Source organism: Nanorana parkeri, unplaced genomic scaffold (assembly GCF_000935625.1).
Source record: "Nanorana parkeri isolate BGI_ZX_2015 unplaced genomic scaffold, ASM93562v1 scaffold946, whole genome shotgun sequence".
In the NCBI taxonomy this organism is placed as follows: Eukaryota; Metazoa; Chordata; class Amphibia; order Anura; family Dicroglossidae; genus Nanorana; species Nanorana parkeri.
Window position 1 is genome coordinate 627,437 of NW_017307214.1, and position 11,143 is coordinate 638,579.

Genomic DNA, 11,143 nt, shown 5'->3' on the forward strand with positions numbered 1-11,143 from the left:
GAAAAAAGTCCAGATATGTGAGAGGCAGTAGGAGCACCACACTGATGGTCAAAGAGTCCAGAATGTTTAGATATTCAATAGAATAAGGGAGCCAGCGCGTTTCGGGGGTTTCAGTCCCTTTACCTTCATCGAGACTTTTGTTACATGTGACCCCATTAATGGCTGGACTCAATTGGACTGCCGATGGACTGTGTGGGGGCGATATTGTGACAAATCTAAATGTTGTCACTCTAGATAGTCTGAGGGATCCGCGGTTGTGTTTCCATGTCTGTGTGGTCTGCCTGGATGACCTCTGCCAATGCTGACTTCTTCTTCTCTGTGTGTTCCAGTAACGGGACCGTCAGCGAGCCCGCTGTCCGGTCCTTCTCTTGTAGCACTGAAGTGGACCACGGCGGGCAGAGCACGGGACACCAGGACCTGGACACCCTCCTGTCCATCCACCTGGAGATCTGTAAAGCACTGCTGAAGGTAGGTGACCTCTCCTCTCCACAGCCTTGGATGCCTGAGGGTGTTTAAATGACACCACCATGTTGTAGAGTGGGCGGAGCTATTGATGGGTCATTTAAATAACGCCATATGCAAATAAAGTTTACATTTTAAGGTTCCACTGGAGGAATTTCCTTCCCAAAGTCCCAACAGGAAGGAAAACTCCCTAAGTGAGGGATATCCCCTTTTAGTTGCCACCAGGACTGGTGTCCCCAGTGGAAGATTTCTCCTCTCTTCCTGCTCTGGTGACCACTATAATTATTACATGTTTGTGACATGACAAATAATGCAGAAACTGACATCCCGGAACACGGCGCGGATCATTCAGAACCATCTTGTGGAGGAACTGTCCTGGCAGAGAGAAGTGCTGCAGGATTTGTCTATCATCTATTTCCAGAAGGCGGAGGAGAAGGTGTCCATTGAGCACAGTATGTATCTTCCTCTTCACACACCCAATTACCTGTCACCTCTTCTGTCACCTTCAAGGTTACACAGTGTATCTAAACCCAAGAATACAAATGTCATATATCACAGCACCCTGGTACTTCCATGTGGTGGCTGCATTAGTTTTCCCTATTATCACCTGGTGATCCTGCCAGTAAAACACTTCCTGTCCTCAGGTGACAACACTCACCCACCGTACATGAAGGAGCAGCATTGTCACCCTAGGACAGGTCAACAGAATGTCTTCCCCATAACATAGAGGGGAGCGGGTTATGTAGTCCTCCGAGATAACTGTTAACAATGTAACTAGTGAGTGCAGTGCGGGAAGTGTTCAGCTCACAAGACTTGTGGTGGGATCAACCGGTATTCTTTGAAAAGATTTAATAAAACACTTTATTGGTATATTTAACAGCCCAAAAGGGAGCAAATAAGAGAAGTTCATTATTACACTGATGTTGTCACCCCCCACCACCCTGCACTTGGTTGGCCTCTATTGTAACCTCACCCCCTTCCCCATGTTTGTTGGTACTTCAGTTTTGTTTGTTTTGACACCCCGTCTGCCTCATTTGTACTTCTTTGACAACTTGCCCCTGACCCAGATCTCCCAGCCCCCCCCCCATTTCATCCACCAAAGTTGAGAGCCTTCAGGTCAGAGAGGTTCCTTCCAGTGAAAGGTAATTGGTGCTTCCTGTCTGTGATTGGCTGTAAGTAGCCCAACCCTCCACCAATCAAATGCCTAATAAGATGCTCAGAAAAGGATTGGACCGCTAAGAGCTATCCTTGGGGGCAAGAACAATTGCTTCTGGCCAATAGAATTCCTAGCAGCAGAGCTTTCACCAATGAGAAGAGGGACGGGTGGTGTTCTCCACATGTGCGCCACCTCTATCCTTCAGGGGGGTGTCATGTGGCCAATCCAGGGCCGGATTTCCCACAAGGCCAACCAAGGCCCGGCCTTGGGGCAGCAGTGAGTAGAGGGGCAGCAGGGGTGTGGAACTGATATCTCATGATGCCCGGGTGGGTAGCTGTTTTCTACATTTAGCCCTGCTTTGGCCAAGCAGAGCTAAATGTACAGCAGGGAAGCCGCCGCTTGTTTTGTACAAGTGATCTCGGACCAATACCTGCCTGTCATGGCCAACGTTTATAACACTGGACTGTGATGTGCAGTCCATTCATCAGTTTTATTTTGTGTACCTTTCCATGCTGAGATGACGGCCTCATCATTGGTCCTTGGCACGATTTGATATGAAGATTACATTCCCTGTGTCACTTTTTTGGCTTCTGTTCTGTCATTTGCAGTCTTCCCCAAGACCAAAAAGATCCGACATTTCCTGAAGCTGTGGGAGAGCTGTACGCAGCCGGAGTGCCTCTGGTTCTGCTCGGCGGAGACCTTCCTCAACCGACTCAAGAAAATGTTTGTGATGAAGATCAAAGGGAAGTGTCCGGGACAGCTGGAGGCAGGTGAGGTGCCGGCCGGCGTCACTGAACCCATGTGAAAGTTTGTTAGGAACCTGATTACAACCTAATTATATACATTTTATAGACTGACTTCCCTTATCTGATTCTTCAGCTTGAGAGCAGGGCTGAGGGCTGGGCAGACAAGGCGACCACCATGGGTGCTTCAGGATAGGACCTGCAACCTATACTGCTGAAATAGCTCAGAGATCGCCATGTGAGCTTTGTCCCTGCATCATACACAGTACTATGGACTCCCTGCTGGCCAGCAGGGACACTGGGCCAGATCACATGCACTTCTGCCCCTGGGTATCCTGGAGATACCCTGTGGCTTCCAGCACTGAGAGGGGCATTGAGGGGGAGCAAAGGATAGATAGGATATGTTCAGGGCTGGATTTACTCTCTCTGCTGCCCCAAGGCCAGGTTCCTCAATGTGACCCCTGACACAACTACAGGACTGTTGTTTGATACTGTTATGCACACTCTGAAGCTCCCAGCCAGTCATTCGTATTACAGTCAGCCAATTGACAAGGCAGGAACTGGCAGGCTCCAGGTGACCTCTGACCTGTACAGATTCCAGTGTTATTTTTGGACATTTTTAGACTTCTGCAATCAGAAGAATGACCGAACAAATAAAGGCAGCCTAGCACTTCAATAGAAGTTCATTGGTTGGAGGTCCATAAAGCCCCCCCAAAATCCCCCATATACGGTCAGATTCCATTGATAGCAACAACAGAGCAATTCTGGAGCCTCCAGATGATGTTTCAGCCGACGTCCCAGACCCGCATCTAGCCCGGAGCATGGCGGGACTCATGTGGAGGCCGTGGAAGAGGAAGTGAAGCCTTCCTGTATATCGGAGGCTTGGAATAATGGAGTCTGCAGGTGCTGGGAAGGGGGTGGAAATGTGGCTGGTGGCGTCCGCTCTTCTCCCGGCAGATCACGTTCCATGTAGCACTCTTCCTGTGTTCAGCAGACTCGGATGCTGAAATGGGAGCCGTGCCCAGGCCGGGGAAGGAGGCAAGCGATCTGTCGGAATCATTATCCACTTACATCTCCGCTGCCTGTGTTTGTGCTATCGGATTTCTCGGTGCCCCCATCCACGGTAAAGCCATTATGTATCCGCAGTCTCTGATCACGGCCTGCTCCTCTCTGGGCCGTGGGTGATGACTTTTTCCAGGCAGCAAATAAATCTTCCGAGTGCCGGATTCAGTGCAGGCGCACTCACGCTGAAAATGCGTTGCATGCAACGGACTCTGTAGACCTGACTGGCCCATAGAGAAGCATTAAAACTCTTCTGAGCACTGATTACATCTAAGATTACATTTATGGGGTTCCATGTGGAGCTTTAACTGAGAGGATCTGTATTGGATCAATCCGTCGTGAACAGCCAAACGCATTGATTCCGAGACATAAGAAGGGTGCAGCAAGAGTTGAGAGACTCTGGCAGGACGGGGAATCACAATAGGTAGATGTCGTTGCTGGAGTCCCCAGTGGTTTACCAGAATCCACCCATAATTAGATAACGGGATGCTCTATAGCTTTCCATGAGTCCCCAGTGGTTTACCAGAATCCACCCATAATTAGATAACGGGATGCTCTATAGCTTTCCATGAGCACAAGACCCAACATGTACTCATGGACAAAGGTGGTGCCATCCCAGGTCTCTGTACCGGTGACAGGTCCTCTTTAACTATAAAGTAGACACTTGTCCTGCGTCTCTGCACCACTAAGTGACATTTCGGTTTTCTCTGCAGTTTTCCGGAGGACGTTAGAGCAGATGTTCAGTTTCGGAGGGATCATGAGCTCTGGCGAGATTCCAGACAACGTCATCTCCATCTTTCTCTTCTATGGGTACCTGCGGCGATACCATGTGGTGGATCTGGAGAAACACTTTGCTGCGCTCACCAGGGAAGGTAAACAATCACCTTATTGTAGGATGCAGAAGGCGGTCATGGCGGCATGCTTCCAGAGCCAGGAGTGGGTTAGGGCGGCATGCTTCCAGGGCCAAGCAGGGGGTCAGGGTAACATGCTTCCAGGGCCAAGAGGGGGTCAGGGTAGCATGCTTCCAGCGCCAGGAGGGCGTCAGGGTGGCATGCTTCCAGGGCCAAGAGGGGGTCAGGGTAGCATGCTTCCAGGGCCAAGAGGGGGTCAGGGTAGCATGCTTCCAGGGCCAAGAGGGGGTCAGGGTAGCATGCTTCCAGCGCCAGGAGGGCGTCAGGGTGGCATGCTTCCAGGGACAAGAGGGGGTCAGGGCAGCATGCTTCCAGTGCCAGAGGGGGAAGTCAGGGCCACATGCATTCAGTGCCAGGAGGGGGTCAGTGATGCATGCTTCCAGTGCTAAGAAGGGGTCAAGGCGGCATGCTTTCAGCTCATAAATCCAGCAGGAGGTCTGGTACCATTACTAAAAGGGCTATTCACATGAATAACATGTGCAGGGTGGGTGGGGGGTGCTGAGTATTTGTGTTGCTAATTCCAAACAGATGTTTGCTATAAAGAGGCCCTGTCATGTGTTGTTAGTGAACAGTAGGAATGAGGCAACAGGGGCAGCTGGCCACAATGGTTTAGGTTTGGAATGGTCCTTCAAGTACTTTTTGGCACAATATCTGCCAATGTTGTAGCATTCGGTACATTTTCTTTCTTCTTTAACAAGCCTCTTTTTATATGCCCCTCCCCCCTGCAGTCACGCTGATAGGGGATCTACAGCTCCCCGGGAGGCTCAAGAAGATTAAAAAACTAAAGGCAAAGAAAATTGCCCGTCTCCAGCCTCTGCCGCAGTTCCTCAAGTTGGTCGCCCCCTTCCAGATAGACGAAAACCTCAAGCTGTGCAAAACCGCCACCAACTTCTTCTGCCGGGCGTCCGCCAACAAACACTTCAAGCAGAAGGTAAGAACCGCGAGAGGTTTCCCCTCACTTCCTGTCTTGATGAAAGGATGTTACGGGGACAGAACTCTTTCGAATTGAAATCGAGATCTTATAAGAGGTTCTTATTGCTGTCCATGTCCTGGTGATCCCACTCATCTCATTTCTTGTCCTGATGTCACCGCAAGAGGAAGTGAGGGAAAATCCTGCCAGTGAGGTCATACATGGCAATTAAGACTTGACAGAGGTCCCAACTCTTCTATATAAATTGGTCCCAACTCTTCTCAATAAATTGTTGGAGTTGAGCTTTATTGGCAAACAAGGCCCCGTTTTTTATATAGACCTTTATATAACGCCATTGAGTGTGTATGGCAGACCAAAGAAAATGTATCCTGACCAATTCCTCACTATAGGTCTGTTGGCATCTACCCATGTGGAGGATCTTGGGTGACTGATGCCAGGAGGCTGGTTGGCTCTACCTGACCTTCATAACTCTTTCCATGATCCTCTGACAGAGATCACATGACTGACACCTCCATCTTTATCATTAACCAGTTGACATCCGCGGTGTTAAACCCCCTTCCCATCCAGGCCATTTTTCAGTATTCAGCGCTGCGGTACTTTGACTGACATTTATTCCGTCATGCAGCGCTGTACTGAAATGAATTTTATACCCTTTTTTGGGGACAGATAGAGCTTTAGCACTTCTAATGACTCTTCTTCTCCTCCTCCTCCTCCAGGCCTTGCTGTACTACACTGAACTCTTATCTGACAGCGATCCCAAACTTCAGAGATCTGCCTGCCTGGCCCTTAAACATCTCAATGTAAGTGCCCATCTATTGTGCCCCGCGGTGCAAAACCTGGGTTAGCCGTGGATATTTGGTGGAACCATTGCTAACCTTTAGCTAGAAGTATACTTTGCAAGGCAACCCAGGATCAGTCTAATGGTGGGCCCTCAGCCAGGTTGGGATGTCATCAGCCCTTACCTTATAGTGATTGCATTGTTGATCTCTACTGAAATGAAGAAACTGCTAAACCAAAGAATCCTCAGAGTCCAACGCTTCTGGGAATGCCAGATTCCTGGTCTCCCACTGCGCTCGTTGGTTTGATCCACTACCCCTATGTGGCTACTGTGTCCTGTAGGGGTGTAGGGGCTAGTGTGAGGAACCACTGAGCTTAGCGGGGGGTCCAGTAAAAACAATAACTCCCAGAAGTAACCTATGCAGATACTTTGACATGTCTTGAACGTGACCTTGGAGTACCCGTGCCTTCATTCCGGAGATCGGCAGTGCGTGTAGTTGCTCCTCCATGGGCTGCGGGGGCTTCAGCCTCATCTATACACAGAAACATTATGGAACAATTTGCAACTGTAACAAATGTTCACACATATCTCCATACGTTTGTTGGCCGAGGTTGTCTGCACCATAAACAGATTAGAAGACACCTGATAGAAAATGTCTGAAGGATAAGCTGTTCATGTTCAATTCCCCCGGATTCGGAAACATGAAATGTAGAATCTCATTGGTGGCTTTGGGCCGTAAAGCGGACCTTAAGGCCCCGTTCACACTTAGCGATTTATGGCGCGGTAATTCCCGCGATATCGCTCTCCAATGCTTCTCAATGGGGCAAAGGGTCCTGCTGTCGCGGGTCGTGCGTCGCTACAGCAGGACCCTTTTTGGAGCGGATTTAGCTGCGATTCAAGCTTGCTCAATGCAAGCATTTGCGCAACAAATCGCGCAAAATGCAAATCGCGCAGTGTGAATGGGGCCTTAGTTTCAGCGTGTGGGGGGGTGTACGGAGGTGCAGTCAGGCTTATAATATCTGATGCCTTGTATGGGGTACTGATGACTGTGTATGTTGCAGGGGACGGCCAGCATTGACCAGATTGCCTGTTTGTGTCAGTCGGAAGTGGAGGAGGTCCGGAACACTGCCAGGGAGACCATTGTGTCCTTCGGTAAGTCTGTTACCTCTGAAGGTAGTGGGGTCACTTTCATTGTCTCCCCCGAAAACCGTTTCCTTTTATCATAGATGCCGGAGAGTAAAACCATATGACCGTTTGATACATATCTCGGGGAGTCTGCGTTTGGTGAGGTCTATGTAAACCAGTCAGCCATTTATAACCTTTTATACCAAAAGCTCTGACCCATATCAAGTACCAGGAGGTGCTATGACCTATTCTGTGCCCCTCTTTTCAAGGCTCAGCTCCTATATTGTAGAGGTCCATAGAGGAGAGTCCTGGGTAGCAAAGCCAATTGGGTCTTCTCTACAATAAACTACTACTCCCATCATCCCCGTGAGAATAAAGAAAAAAAAGAGAGAAAAAAAACCCTCGAGAGAGGAAACAGCTGAGAGATGGAATTGTCCTCAAGGTGGCGCAATGACACCGGTGTTTTATGGGAACAGAATATCGGATTGTCGAATCTCGTTGAAGCCGGTATAGAAAACGTCCAGTCTAGGAAAGTGAACGCAGATCTCACCTGACCATTCGTTTCAACAACATTCTTCCCATAAATAAGATGATATGTGGCTTTCATACATGTTAATTACAATGTAAAAGTGTCCAGACATCCAAAAGGCCCAGAGACTGCTGCTGGGTGCTGCCATCTTGGATGTGACGTCAGCAGCCCCAGTCACTCTATAACGGGGCAGACAATCTCCTCCATGCCTCCCCCTCACCTCCTTATATGTGGCAGATGGGGGAGGAAGCAAGGGGGATACTATAGAGCGGGGACAGACAATCTCCTCCATGCCTCCCCCTCACCTCCTTATATGTGACAGATGGGGGAGGAAGCAAGGGGGATACTATGGAGCGGGGGCAGACAATCTCCTCCATGCCTCCCCCTCACCTCCTTATATGTGGCAGATGGGGGAGGAAGCAAGGGGGATACTATAGAGCGCCCATTGCTACTTCGGGTATACTAACCGGCCATCTTGTTTCAGGTCAGAGAGGGCGACAAGTCTTCCGGAAGACGGACAAGATCTGCCGCGAGCTCCAGGAGACGCTGACGCTGGACGGCGAGATAGAGATCACGGTGTTCTGAGACCGGAAGGGACTGCGTGTAACATTCCCTGACACATCTCCGCACACGCAGGAAACATTCTATATCACCGCTCTACGCACAACGCTCCGTTATTTGGTTTCCACGGACGCACAGACGGACATTCGGGGTTTGGAAGGTACTACGAGGCTCCCCGTTTCCTCCTCAGAGGCTCCTACATGGTCTCACCCAATCGGAGCCACGCACGGTGCATAGGAAATGCCGCCACTGTGTGTCGCACCCCTGCCGGGCCAGTTCCTCTAAGGAGGAGCCATCTTCTGCTAAGCCCCTCCTCCCCCCCACGACAGCGCCTGCCTATCTGTTATTTTGACACCGCGGGCTGCGTTCACATCGACCGAAAGCCGAACTCCAGGCAAACCGCTAAATTACATACAAAGGAGTCAAAATATTTGTATATCTGTCCATCCCCTCCTGGCATTTATACAGCTCTGTCACACAGCACAGACCCTGTCTGGCAGAGTAGGAGACGCGATTCTTCCTCTGCTGCAGTTGCACATACAGGCCTGTGATGTGACTGGACAGTGAAAGGAGTAGCAGCAGACTGACGAGCTCATCTCTCTGCTCTCCCCTTCCGTCAGCATGACCCTTGCACTGCAGCGCAGCCGATTGCTTCTGCCTCCCTCAGCCTGAGCTCTGCTGTACACGGATCGCAATGGCCGACACCAAGTCCATTCCAGGTACTTGCACTGCTCATAGTAATGAATGCAGAGCGGCATTAACGGCGCGCCAGCAGTTCAGCTTCAGCACGCGAATAAGGATCTTTATTATTGTTGTTTTTTTTTTTGTACCATGTGACTTTACTTCTCCGATCTCATTGGACTGCAAGAATGACGCAGGGAATGAGGATCCTTCCCCCGGCGGGCTTTGTGAATAGGAGCCTGAGATCTCTTCTATCGTCAGGTCAGCAGCTCATGTGGCGGAGGTGAACGCGCTCCGCTGAAGCCGCTGAACCGCGCACGTGACAACCTTCTGTAAATAACGGCGATGAGAGGAATTCCTGAGCGAGCCGCCAATGGGAATCCGCAATGTGTACATTCCATGTATAGAGGCGTGTATATGAAACCCCAAACATTCCAGACCGTGAAATAAAAGCCTCCTTCCCTGTGTGTAGCTGGAGCGTTACGGATGTCACCTTCCTGGCCTGCTGGTCACTGGCGGCGGACATGACTACATACTGGTACATTACTAGTCGCATCATACCAGAGGTGTCACAAAGGGGGGGTGTGGCCTAGCGGGTGACACCAAAGAGACTGGCAGTCAGTGTCACCTTCCTGGGCTGCAGGTCACTGGCGGAAGACATGACTACATACTGGTACACTACTACTCACATCATACCAGAGGTGTCATAAGGGGGGTGTGGCCTACCGGGTGACACCAAAGTGATTGGCAGTCAGTGTCACCCCCTCTGATGGTGTCACCTTCCTGGGCTGGAGGTCACTGGCGGCGGACATGACTACATACTGGTACATTACTACTCACATCATACCAGAGGTGTCATAAGGGGGGTGTGGCCTACCGGGTGACACCAAAATGACTTGCAGTCAGTTCCAACCCCTCTGACGGTGTCACCTTCCTGGGCTGCAGGTCACTGGCGGTGGACATGACTACATACTGGTACATTACTACTCACATCATACCAGAGGTGTCATAAGGGGGGTGTGGCCTACCGGGTGACACCAAAGTGATTGGCAGTCAGTGTCACCCCCTCTGATGGTGTCACCTTCCTGGGCTGGAGGTCACTGGCGGCGGACATGACTACATACTGGTACATTACTACTCGCATCACACCAGAGGTGTCATAAGGGGGGTGTGGCCTACCGGGTGACACCAAAGTGACTGGCAGTCAGTTCCAACCCCTCTGATGGTGTCGCCTTCCTGGGCTGGAGGTCACTGGCGGCGGACATGACTACATACTGGTACATTACTACTCACATCATACCAGAGGTGTCATAAGGGGGTGTGGCCTACCGGGTGACACCAAAATGACTGGCAGTCAGTTCCAACCCCTCTGATGGTGTCGCCTTCCTGGGCTGGAGGTCACTGGCGGCGGACATGACTACATACTGGTACATTACTACTCGCATCACACCAGAGGTGTCATAAGGGGGGTGTGGCCTGCACTGGGTGACACCAAAGTGATGACAGTCAGTGTCACCCCCTCTGATAGCGTCCCCCGGTGCGGGTCGTACCCCCCTTGTGACGCCTCTGGTATTATACTGAAAAGTTGGGCACTCGGTAATGGGCCGAGAGCCCCGACAGCTCCACGAGAGAGGAGGGGACCCGGCAGCATACCTTATCCTGCCACATGAACATCCCCTCCTTGCTTTGCCAGCATCCATCACCAAGATGGCCGCCAGCAGCTAAGGTCACGTGACGACATTGTGTGCGTGTGCAATGACGTGCCATGAGGTGACGCCCAGTGGCCGCACCGAATGATACCCGGCATGGTGACACCTCTGCATAACACTGTAATAACTGATTTACATTCAACGTGTGTACAGCCATCCTGTATGTCCTGTTGGGGAATCTTGGTGAGTTGACACCAGGACCGGAAGTAGGTAACATTGTAACCATGGGGACACCTTTCCCGGGACATTTCCCTCTCTTTGTAGAGACTTCCTTACAATTCCTGTTGTTGTGTTTCTGGGGGACGCAGTCCAGGGAAATCTCCCCAACGCAGGATTACAACACTGAACCCTTCCCGGATTATTTACAGAGCAGGCCGGCCTGCGCTGGCCCCGCTGTACAATATGGGGTGACCCGTCCCCTCCAGAGTCTTCCTCACCCTGTCCTAGATGCAGACCAGAGGTGGAGGCTGGGGGGGGTTCTATACGATGGCGGGG

General features: G+C 50.9%; 1 protein-coding gene across 1 annotated transcript in view; it reads left to right on the forward strand.

Annotated features, from left to right (window-relative positions):
• The window catches only part of FAM65C (family with sequence similarity 65 member C), a 113,536-nt gene extending 105,225 nt beyond the window's left edge, over positions 1-8,311 (forward strand). The window contains exons 15-23 of the mRNA XM_018566391.1: positions 330-468; positions 779-914; positions 2,227-2,388; positions 4,137-4,295; positions 5,063-5,265; positions 5,982-6,060; positions 6,382-6,386; positions 7,105-7,195; positions 8,182-8,311. Of these exons, the coding sequence (XP_018421893.1) occupies positions 330-468; positions 779-914; positions 2,227-2,388; positions 4,137-4,295; positions 5,063-5,265; positions 5,982-6,060; positions 6,382-6,386; positions 7,105-7,195; positions 8,182-8,282 (1,075 nt within the window). The 3' untranslated portion in view covers positions 8,283-8,311. The remainder of the gene's footprint in view (positions 1-329; positions 469-778; positions 915-2,226; positions 2,389-4,136; positions 4,296-5,062; positions 5,266-5,981; positions 6,061-6,381; positions 6,387-7,104; positions 7,196-8,181) is intronic.
• Positions 8,312-11,143: the final 2,832 nt, after the last annotated feature.